The 11,592-nt window shown below is 33.3% G+C and overlaps 2 protein-coding genes across 2 annotated transcripts in view; one reads left to right on the top strand and one right to left on the bottom strand.

Moving 5' to 3' along the window:
• Window positions 1-162: 162 nt before the first annotated feature.
• Window positions 163-3,737, bottom strand: LOC107746834 (heterogeneous nuclear ribonucleoprotein H-like). Its single transcript, XM_016561158.1, has 9 exons — window positions 3,394-3,737; window positions 3,138-3,279; window positions 2,013-2,168; window positions 1,802-1,936; window positions 1,573-1,711; window positions 911-1,029; window positions 728-813; window positions 437-572; window positions 163-338 (listed from the first exon to the last, which is right to left on the bottom strand). Exons 1-9 carry the CDS (start codon window positions 3,607-3,609, stop codon window positions 283-285), a joined length of 1,185 nt encoding a protein of 394 aa, XP_016416644.1. The 5' UTR covers window positions 3,610-3,737; the 3' UTR covers window positions 163-282.
• Window positions 3,738-9,584: 5,847 nt separating this feature from the next.
• Window positions 9,585-11,592, top strand: part of LOC107746863 (MOB kinase activator 1B-like) — a 9,653-nt gene continuing 7,645 nt past the window's right edge. Inside the window, exon 1 of the mRNA XM_016561193.1 lies at window positions 9,585-9,700. Within this exon, the coding sequence (XP_016416679.1) occupies window positions 9,585-9,700 (116 nt within the window). The remainder of the gene's footprint in view (window positions 9,701-11,592) is intronic.

The following is an 11,592-nucleotide window of genomic DNA, read 5'->3' on the forward strand; positions in this document are numbered from 1 at the left end:
GCATCTCATGTGTTTGAAGGGTTTCATAAAGTTACAAGTACAACAATGGAACGGTTACTGTTTTAAAAACTTTGGACACTTCCTCTACATTATGACTGTTTTGTTAACACTGCGTCGATCTGAAATCAGAAATAAATATCCAAAAAGAAACACAACAGGCAATAATTGTGAAGTTCTCTTTTAATGTTGGTTATATGTATTCTTGTAATATACATTGAATCACTTTCATTAAATGGGCTGGGATGCAATGCATTAAGACAGTTTAAATAGTTTACTTTCATCCTATTGTTCCTCCCTTGATGCTGATGAATTCAGAAACAGCTCAACATATCTCTTCACTGAACAACGGGAAAAAACAAAGCCAGGTTAGTCATGTTTGTATTTAACATTTTGGACCACATTTGGGTTATTTCAGATGAACACCCATATTGCTTACTTATATACTCTCTGTCTTTGGACATGGCTAAAACGGCATCTTGATGTGTTCTGAAGTAGGCATCTGCCTCACCGGTGGGTCGTCCGTCAGGGCCATACTCTACAAGAACCTTCACCAGTCTGATAGGAACGAAAAACTAGAACAGAAATTACACCTCAGTCATTTGGTGTAGATTATACACTGGGCAAGATCAATTGAGGTCTTAAGGAGTTATTCCACTCCTCTTGACCACCTCATTAATCAAAAATAATGCTGTATATTAAATAGAATAAATTTAATATAAAACTTTACCTTGACAATGTCTTCTCCTGTGGCATCATATGGCAGACCTCTCATGTGAATGAAGTTGTGTGTTGTTGATATAGAGCTACTGTTTGCTGTCCACAAAAATACAGATGTTTAGGACTGCACACAGTATACAACATATGTATTAATATTTAAAGCCTGGTTGTAAAGGAACGCTGTAATAAACACCTGCTTTCATTGTGCGTGGCGTGTCCTCAGCTCCTGGTGTGAAAGATGACGTCTCATTTTGCCGCCTTCCATACTGGATTTGGATCTCACTTTTCCTGCTGGGGAAAATCTGAATATACCTGCATATGAGGACAAAACAGCCCTTTGTGAACACAGATCTGAAATGTTAAAGTACATCTTTGATTTTAAATCTTTTGGTATTGAACAGAGGCAAGGCACCCCAGGTGATGTAACTAAAATATAACTAATAGATACCACCATACTTCCCTAGTTGATTGATGTACATTAAGAATTGCAAACACGTTTTGTATTACAGGTTTCTGAAATGGTATGTTTAAATATGCAAATGATCCAATATCTAATTATTTATACAATGTTGAATGTATAAAATCAGGCAAATGATATATGAACAAACGCCTCAGTAAAAAGCTTCAGAATATAGAGTTGAGAACCTCTGCTTTAAAGATATGTAACGTAATTGAAATATATATATACGCAAATAGATGAACTGCAATAAAATAAGCACTAAATATTTTGTCTGAAACCACACATTATAAAAACTCAAAATCTCAAAGAAGTGCATGAAAAAAAAACCTAAAAACACATTTATGTTCCTGAAAAACATTTCTTTTGTGTCAAGTATTACTTGATGAAATACCAACCTGTTTCCCATGACTTCTCTGTCTTTCTTTAGGGCCTCTTCAGCCACTTCCTTAGTGGCGAACTGCACGAAGGCATCGCCTGAGTTTCTTCCTCTCCTGTCCAGGACTATTGCAACTCCATCTTCCACAATCTCCAACTCTTGTTTTGAGAATATTAAAGCACTCAAATGAAGCATATGGCTTTTATCAGTGCAATGACATTCAAATGTCACATTTTTAAGGATCTCACCAGAGAAAAACTGAACGATGTCTTTCTCTGAGCAGCTGAAGGGAAGCCCTCTGAGTCGCACCACTCCATCTGTCTCTGTAAACTGCTGTGTAGCCTTTAATATGGCTTCAGCATCTTTGTTTGTTACCTCATACACTGAAACACATAACATCACTAAATATGAGCACTGTGAACAATCTGGCATATGATAAACACAAAGAATACTGCTTACCTTCAACAAAGCGTTGTCCCAGGTAATGTTTGTGCAGATCCAATGCTTTGCAAACATCCTCCTCGTGCTCCAGCTCAATAAACGCCTGTCCCATCGATTTGCCGTTCCTGTTCTTAATTATATGGATTCCCTCAACTCCACCTCGGATCCTACAATCTACAAAAATCAAATATATAAATAAAATGAAATGTGCACTTCACATCATGAGTAGGTCATATCTAAACATCTCCAAGAGCTGGAAATCCAAATATATTGACGCAACCCTATAAAGCCTACTGAATCGTATTTGATGCATTCATTTCTATTATCGACATTATCAAAATTTTGCCGAAAAATCTGCTACATGCTTTCTGCCACCGATTAAAAGTTCTTACTTTTTAATCAAATAAAAGGCCTTTTAGTATAATTCTAAAAACACCCACCTTTAGTTTGTGGTACATGTTTTTCTGCTAAAATCTTTAATGATTTTTATGAAGTATATATAAAAATAACTTTTATAATGTTATAAATATTTCAAGATTAACATTTTCTTAGCTTAATTGACTTTGATTATTCATACATACATTATTATTTTGAAAAATCATATTCAAATGTGACTATCAAGTATGAAACATGAGGCTTTTGAACATTTTGCATTGCATTATATGTTTTGCTATGGAGCTCTGATCGTAAAACTAAGTGTTTACAAACATCTAACTTAGACATATTCAGTGATACAGAGTGACAACTGATATTACATGCATTTTATCTAATAATCCACTAAAGTGTACCATTATAATATTTTTTATACATATTTTTGCTCAATTTGGAAATCTAAATAAAACAGCTGTTTTTTCCTCTCCTTGAGTGTAAGCTTCATATCCTACTATATCATGGGCCATACAAGTATGTACAATACGTCAAATATGATACAAAAAACATTAAGTATATATGCAAAAACATTTTTTAAAAGATATTCTTTTATATTTTATCTAAAGGTTCAATAAACTGTTCATTTCAAAAGTTAGGTTTTTCTGATTATTATTTCATATGTTTTACATTTTAATATATCTTGAACTGACTTGACCAAGTAGGTGAAGCATGTCTGCAAAGACTTAAGAGACTGTGAAAGATCAAAACAAGTACCAGAAAAGAAGTTCATTAAGTCCTCTGCAGTACATGACCAAGGAAAACCCTTGGCCTGGATGATGAACGCTTCCTTTGCTTGGGGCTCCTCATGAAGGGTGTATTCTGGTAGTTGTGGGTACTCATCTTCCTTAGACGGTGCCTAAAACATTAAAAGAATAGTGTCAGGAGAAATCAATTAAGTTAAACGTCATGTATCTGAACAGTTTTTTTCTGGAAATGCACGTAACTGTCTGTACATAAATGCATCAGGTACCTCAGTAAATAGTCTTCGCTGATATAATGTCCATGGATGCTTGACTTCATGATCTGCAAAATATCTCGCTGACCACGAATGAACATCTCGACCTCGTGCTACTGTAAACTGCGCAGTTTTAACATGATTCAGAGTCTCCACGCATGGAAACTGCTGCTGTCTCCTGATACAGCGAGCAAGAGACAACAAGAGCGCGCTCCTACTGAATGCAGACATCTTGTACCGTACAAAACTTCACCTTAAACCCTAATGTAAACAGACCGTTTTAACGCGGCATGTTACGGCTCAGTTGCCCCAAAAATCACGTTGACCTGCGGCATCAGAGGACAACATGACGTCAACAACACGCGCCCTTGCCCTTGACAGTCCTTTCAAAATAGTAGTTCTTTTTTTAGTTGTAGTTTTTTTTATAACTACAGAGTTTTTTTTATTGCAGTTATAAAAAAAAAAAGATTACAGTACGTACAAAATAAATATAAAATACAGTAAGTACAAAACATACAAAAAAACTTTAAATAATAAACGAATTATGGTTTAATTGGTTAAGAGAAGAAGTAATGTAATATAACGATTCTTAAGAAATAGAAAGGAGTAAAAAAGAGAGAGGGAGAGTGCACACAAATAAAGATACAAGTATATTAAGGAAGAATATTAAACATGGCACAAGTTCTAGATGTTTTATAGCTTTCTTGTTAACAGATGTTGAAATTTCAGTTCAGTTCTTGTTTGAAGATGTTAAAATGGGGTTTACATTTAGTATATTTACATTTATGGACATAAAACTTTCCAATAAATAAAAGGAGGTTTACACAAAAACTTGCATTAAATAAATTATTTATCTTTAGCATAAAACCCAAAAAGAATGTGTCTATAACATAAAGAGAAATCATAAAAAACATTTTGGACAATCAAAGCATTAACATGAACTAAAGGACACTCCAAAAACAAATGAGCTACAGTTTCAAAAGAAATTTCACAGAAAGAACAAGATGTATCAAAGTCACTTTTAAATTTCTGCAAAAACTGCTTGACAGGATAAAATCTGTGAATTATTTAATAAAATATTTATTTAACTTTTTCTTTGTAGTTGTAGTTCAAAACTGCAAAATACGGTGCTTGATTTGGATATTTTTTATTCTTGTAATAAAGCAAATTATTACACCATTTTCTGAAAATTATTTACTTTTTATTAGGATAAAGAATATTTTTGTCAACACACTATTAAGGTAGTATTAGATATTATAAAGACATGTAATGTTGTTAGTAAAATTACATTTTTGCTTTTCATTGTCATTATAATAAATGTAAAACAAATGATCAGAATATTTTCTGGCGAACATTAACTTAATAATAAGTTAACAGCTAGAAGTTATTGTCTTTTACCAATTATTAGATACTGATAAACCTAAAGATAAGCATTTTAATTTAAAATTATTTATATAGCCATTTTTACAATCAATCAACAACAACAACAACAAATAATAATAATAATAATAATAATAATAAACAAATACAATTTTTAGAGAGAGAGTTTGTTAAGAACATAATTTTCCGTTGAATTGACAGTCCTTTCAAAATAGTAGTTCTTTTTTTAGTTGTAGTTTTTTTTCATAACTACAGTTTTTTTTTATTGCAGTTATAAAAAAAAAAAAGATTACAGTACGTACAAAATAAATATAAAATACAGTAAGTACAAAACATACAAAAAAACTTTAAATAATAAACGAATTATGGTTTAATTGGTTAAGAGAAGAAGTAATGTAATATAACGATTCTTAAGAAATAGAAAGGAGTAAAAAAGAGAGAGGGAGAGTGCACACAAATAAAGATACAAGTATATTAAGGAAGAATATTAAACATGGCACAAGTTCTAGATGTTTTATAGCTTTCTTGTTAACAGATGTTGAAATTTCAGTTCAGTTCTTGTTTGAAGATGTTAAAATGGGGTTTACATTTAGTATATTTACATTTATGGACATAAAACTTTCCAATAAATAAAAGGAGGTTTACACAAAAACTTGCATTAAATAAATTATTTATCTTTAGCATAAAACCCAAAAAGAATGTGTCTATAACATAAAGAGAAATCATAAAAAACATTTTGGACAATCAAAGCATTAACATGAACTAAAGGACACTCCAAAAACAAATGAGCTACAGTTTCAAAAGAAATTTCACAGAAAGAACAAGATGTATCAAAGTCACTTTTAAATTTCTGCAAAAACTGTTTGACAGGATAAAATCTGTGAATTATTTAATAAAATATTTCTTTAACTTTTTCTTTGTAGTTGTAGTTCAAAACTGCAAAATACGGTGCTTGATTTGGATATTTTTTATTCTTGTAATAAAGCAAATTATTACACCATTTTCTGAAAATTATTTACTTTTTATTAGGATAAAGAATATTTTTGTCAACACACTATTAAGGTAGTATTAGATATTATAAAGACATGTAATGTTGTTAGTAAAATTACATTTTTGCTTTTCATTGTCATTATAATAAATGTAAAACAAATGATCAGAATATTTTCTGGCGAACATTAACTTAATAATAAGTTAACAGCTAGAAGTTATTGTCTTTTACCAATTATTAGATACTGATAAACCTAAAGATAAGCATTTTAATTTAAAATTATTTATATAGCCATTTTTACAATCAATCAACAACAACAACAACAAATAATAATAATAATAATAATAATAATAAACAAATACAATTTTTAGAGAGAGAGTTTGTTAAGAACATAATTTTCCGTTGAATTCCCTCAGCGCTCTTTTATCCTAATGCTAACGTGACTCTTATTTGAGAAGAAAGGCTATCCATTGGATCTACCAGCTGTCGTGATCTCGCGAGATTTGTGGCTCTGGAGACACTTTGGATGGGAAGGAGAACTTTTGCACGGGAAGGATCTGTGTTGTTGGAGTGTTAAGGATATTAAGGCTCAAATACTTTGCTTTTCCACCTTTCAACAGTCAAGATAACGGACTAGTGTCGATTTCTCAGTCACTTTTAAATTTCTGCAAAAACTGCTTGACAGGATAAAATCTGTGAATTATTTAATAAAATATTTATTTAACTTTTTCTTTGTAGTTGTAGTTCAAAACTGCAAAATACGGTGCTTGATTTGGATGTTTTTTATTCTTGTAATAAAGCAAATTATTACACCATTTTCTGAAAATTATTTACTTTTTATTAGGATAAAGAATATTTTTGTCAACACACTATTAAGGTAGTATTAGATATTATAAAGACATGTAATGTTGTTAGTAAAATTACATTTTTGCTTTTCATTGTCATTATAATAAATGTAAAACAAATGATCAGAATATTTTCTGGCGAACATTAACTTAATAATAAGTTAACAGCTAGAAGTTATTGTCTTTTACCAATTATTAGATACTGATAAACCTAAAGATAAGCATTTTAATTTAAAATTATTTATATAGCCATTTTTACAATCAATCAACAACAACAACAACAAATAATAATAATAATAATAATAATAAACAAATACAATTTTTAGAGAGAGAGTTTGTTAAGAACATAATTTTCCGTTGAATTCCCTCAGCGCTCTTTTATCCTAATGCTAACGTGACTCTTATTTGAGAAGAAAGGCTATCCATTGGATCTACCAGCTGTCGTGATCTCGCGAGATTTGTGGCTCTGGAGACACTTTGGATGGGAAGGAGAACTTTTGCACGGGAAGGATCTGTGTTGTTGGAGTGTTAAGGATATTAAGGCTCAAATACTTTGCTTTTCCACCTTTCAACAGTCAAGATAACGGACTAGTGTCGATTTCTCATCTACAGCGTATTTTCCTCAAGGAGAGATGAGCTTTTTATTGTAAGTATGAATGGGTTCTATAAATGGGAACACTGATGGCTAGTTAGCAAGCGTAGAAATACTGCTTTTGTCCCGAAGCTGCCTATACATGACCAATTCTGACTCACAGCCGTCATTTATTAGCAGCTAACAGTAATGATATATAAAACAGCTGATAGAAGCACAGTCTGATCCTGTCGCAGCAGATTAGTACGTGACCATCATAACACAAAACTGTAGGCTGGCTAATGAAGAATACTTAGCCAGTACATGAGGCCATCAGCAGCTGCAAGAAATTGGGTTTGGTTACTCACCATTATGACTGCCCTTGGATTCATTTTACAGTAATCTGGCTGTGAACACAGCTGTATTTCCCAACATCATGCCATTCATGTAAACGGGAGATTTTCGTGTTTTTCTGCAATGTTTCCCTTCATCATAACCCAAAGATGTTGTTAGTTTAATAAACAATTTTTATTACAAAATCTGTTATCACCAAGGACTGCTACCTAATAAGTGTTCTCTCGCCTTCGCGAAACGTACCAAAATGATTTGACATCAAACTAACCTGAAATCCAGATATGATCAGTATGTCTGGATAATTCCCCTATAATCCCAGTATACTGTGTACTGTACTATACATATCCCAGTATAGTAAGTCACAATACTGTACATTTTGCTTTAAAATGTTGATTTGTGTTTATCTCTAACCTGTGTTGGTGTCCACATGGGTATTTTTCTAAATCATGCATCAGTTTCTCTCTATATCTATATTTTTTTATAGGGAGACGCTGCCTTGCAATGGATTTAATTATGTTGTGACCGCCAAATCATAGAAACAAGTATAATCTTTTGCTCTAATGTCTTCAGAAGCATAAATATAATCATGTCAGCTAAATGTAATGCATTTCTCTCTTCTGCTTTCCATTGAAAATGGGAAGTAGGCTGTGCTGTAAATCAGGCCACGTGATTCGCAAGATAATTCAGTAAAGCCTCTTAAGTGGAATCATGGTTTTGACATTTGAGTTAAATTTAAATTCATTTGTGCAAAGAGTGTGTTTTTCACTATTGTTTTGATGCTGGCATTATTATGCCCTCAAAACAGTTTGTGCATGGCATGCACATGTTTTTTGCTTTGTGAAGACTGGAATTCCCCATCTGTCTTCTGCTTGATGCTCTGATGCAGTCGCCTGAGTCCTGACTCAAGAAAATATCATTATGAGAAAAGATAATGTCATTTGGGACCATCACAACCTGAAAATGGGTCTGTTCTGATCCTCTTTATTGTTGGCTTGAAGCATGTTGGTCATTCAATTGAGTCCTTCAGAAGGTTTGCCTGTATTTGTTTATCACTTCCAGTGTCCCTTTCGTTGTTTGCTGTGCAAATTTGTGTCTGAACAGGTGGACATACTGAACAGAGCAGCTGTTGAATTGGTGAAGACAGGCTCACGTTGAGGTGTTGATAGACCAGTAAATGCACATAGGCTCAACTCAGAGGAAGAGTTTTATGGGTTTTATGGAGCCACTTATGCCGAGTTCACACTGCACGATTTTCAAACTCGTCGGATCGCCGTTGTTTTCACACCGCGTGACTATCTGGGATAGCATTCAGTTGCTGCTCTGTTCACATTGCCCGATGGATCGGCAACAGGGGGTTTCACACTGCATGACTTCACAATAGAAAGAATCGCGACAGCTCTGTCTGGTGCAGGGTTGCCAGGTTTTCGCTACAAAACCCGCCCAATTACTACTCTAGGAAAAAATAACCTGTGTTTGCGTCCTCAGCGTGTGCTGCTAAAAGCCTGAAAATTTGCTGTGGCTATAAAGGTTTTTATTTTTTTGTTCCTAATTGAATATAGGTCTGCTGCTGCAGAATTAAATATTAAATCAAAATTGCCAATCAAAACAAATGCTAACATCACAACCCTTTAAAATAGGTGCACCCGAAATCAGGACTCCCCCAAAGGGGTCTTCCCACTTAACATCCATTTTATAAGGCCTGTTTGTAGGTCAGTTTTGCAACATTCGTTTGGATTCATTCATAGCCTCTGGCCTTCTTCTATTTTTAACAATAGAGACAGTGGAGCTTTCTTAGATTATTAGCCGCAGGGACAGAGGGTTGAATACAGACTCTGGCAGCACTGATGTTGATGGTTTAGGGTTTCATCTAATTGCTGCAGCTCATGAAATATTGGGTGTACCCAACATCTGCTATATAATTATTAGAGCAGGGTTTCACAAACCCCTTGAGGTTTGTTATGGAACTGCAGGGGTATATATTTTTGTTATTGTTTGGTCTTGACAATATGATTATTTTAGACCGCAGGTTTTAACATGACTAAAGATGTTGGAATAGGTTTGTATTATAATGCTGTTTGATGTGCTCGTAGCTGTGGACTTCTTTAACCAAATCAACATGCTGTATGGGACCATCACAGACTTCTGCACTGAGGAAAGCTGCGCACTAATGTCTGCTGGACCCAAGTAAGTATTAACAGGGATTTACCATGTGAAATATTTTGAGCATACTACTGTTGAAATTGTTTTGAATCGTCTTTTAATACAGTACTGTAGTATTGTGAAATAATATTACAATTTAAAATAACTGTTTTCTAATTTAATATATTTTAAAATATAATTTATTCCTGTGATGGCAAAGCTGAATTTTCAACAGTCTTCAGTGTCGCATGATCCTTCAGAAATAATTATAATATACTGATTTAGTGCCTAAGAAAGATTTCGGTAACATTTGACTTTACAATAAGGGTACATGAAAATTCATGTACTAATGCCTAAATTAATACTTAATTCATCAAATACTAATGATTATTAAAGGTGTTAACTAATCATGAACTAGTGAAGAGCTATCCTTAACTACGACTGGAGTCATATGGATTCACGCATGAATTAACGGCAGCCTCAACTACATATTAGTACAAGTTGATAGTTAATGCGTTAATTAACATTTATGGGTAAACTAAATCAAACAGCCTCTTTAAGAAGGAATTCAAAATACTCTGACTTTGAAATGAATTGAAATAATTTAATATCATAATTTGAGCTTTTGACATCTTCAGCATTGTCATAATCATTACTGGGTGGTGAAGGATTAGTTGATCCTCCTCATCAAGCATAGAAAATACTAAATACGCTAATAACTGAACTTCTCTGTTTTGTGTTGTTCTCTTTCCCTTTAAATGATGATCCTGTACCTCCGCTCTCTGACATCTTGAAAAGCCACACCACATCTCTTAATCGGGCTCAATACTCACTGTGTTAGAACATGTGTATTTGATAGAAAGTATGAAATAAATCATGAGCTGAGTTTAGTAAGTAGTTAACAGTTAATTAATTATGATTGGGCCCCCTCAAGTAAAGTCATGTCAAAATAATGCATTAACAAGCCATGAGTAGATGTTAGTGTATGGATAGTTAATAATGAATGAATTATTATGGGCCCTCTCAAGTAATGTTAATTACATTACTAATTGTTAATGCATTATTTTGACATGACTTTACTTGAGGGGGCCCAATCATAATTAATTAACTGTTAACTACTTACTAAACTCAGCTCATGATTTATTTTATACTTTCTATCAAATACAAAGGATTAGTTGATCCTCCTCATCAAGCATAGAAAATACTAAATACGCTAATAACTGAACTTCTCTGTTTTGTGTTGTTCTCTTTCCCTTTAAATGATGATCCTGTACCTCCGCTCTCTGACATCTTGAAAAGCCACACCACATCTCTTAATCGGGCTCAATACTCACTGTGTTAGAACATGTGTATTTGATAGAAAGTATGAAATAAATCATGAGCTGAGTTTAGTAAGTAGTTAACAGTTAATTAATTATGATTGGGCCCCCTCAAGTAAAGTCATGTCAAAATAATGCATTAACAAGCCATGAGTAGATGTTAGTGTATGGATAGTTAATAATGAATGAATTATTATGGGCCCTCTCAAGTAATGTTAATTACATTACTAATTGTTAATGCATTATTTTGACATGACTTTACTTGAGGGGGCCCAATCATAATTAATTAACTGTTAACTACTTACTAAACTCAGCTCATGATTTATTTAATACTTTCTATCAAATACACATGTACTAACACATTGAGTATTAAGAGATGTGGTGTGGCTTGTCAAGAAGTCAGAGAGCGGAGGTACAGGATCATCACGGCCTGCGTCTGGATGGAGAGTGAACTGTACTGACACCCAGCAAACGTTCTGACCTTACCATTCTACAAATAATCTTTGTAGGTTTTGAGTTTTTATTTATTTATCACAGTCACAGTAAGGTGAGTTTAAAGGGAAAGAGAACAACACAAAACAGACAAGATCAGTTATTAGTGTATTTAGTATTTTCTAC

This window comes from Sinocyclocheilus rhinocerous, unplaced genomic scaffold (genome assembly GCF_001515625.1).
Source record: "Sinocyclocheilus rhinocerous isolate Xijiao unplaced genomic scaffold, SAMN03320098_v1.1 scaffold468, whole genome shotgun sequence".
In the NCBI taxonomy this organism is placed as follows: domain Eukaryota; kingdom Metazoa; phylum Chordata; class Actinopteri; order Cypriniformes; family Cyprinidae; genus Sinocyclocheilus; species Sinocyclocheilus rhinocerous.

Bases quoted from the DNA above. Each gene is read 5' to 3' on its own strand.
- LOC107746834 (XM_016561158.1), bottom strand. From the start codon at position 3,609: ATGTCTGCATTCAGTAGGAGCGCGCTCTTGTTGTCTCTTGCTCGCTGT. The intron at 1,712-1,801 runs GTGAGATCCTTA...TCTCAAAACAAG, and splicing joins CATCGTTCAGTTTTTCTCTG to AGTTGGAGATTGTGGAAGAT. The intron at 814-910 runs GTGTTTATTACA...TTTTGTGGACAG, and splicing joins GCCACGCACAATGAAAGCAG to CAAACAGTAGCTCTATATCA.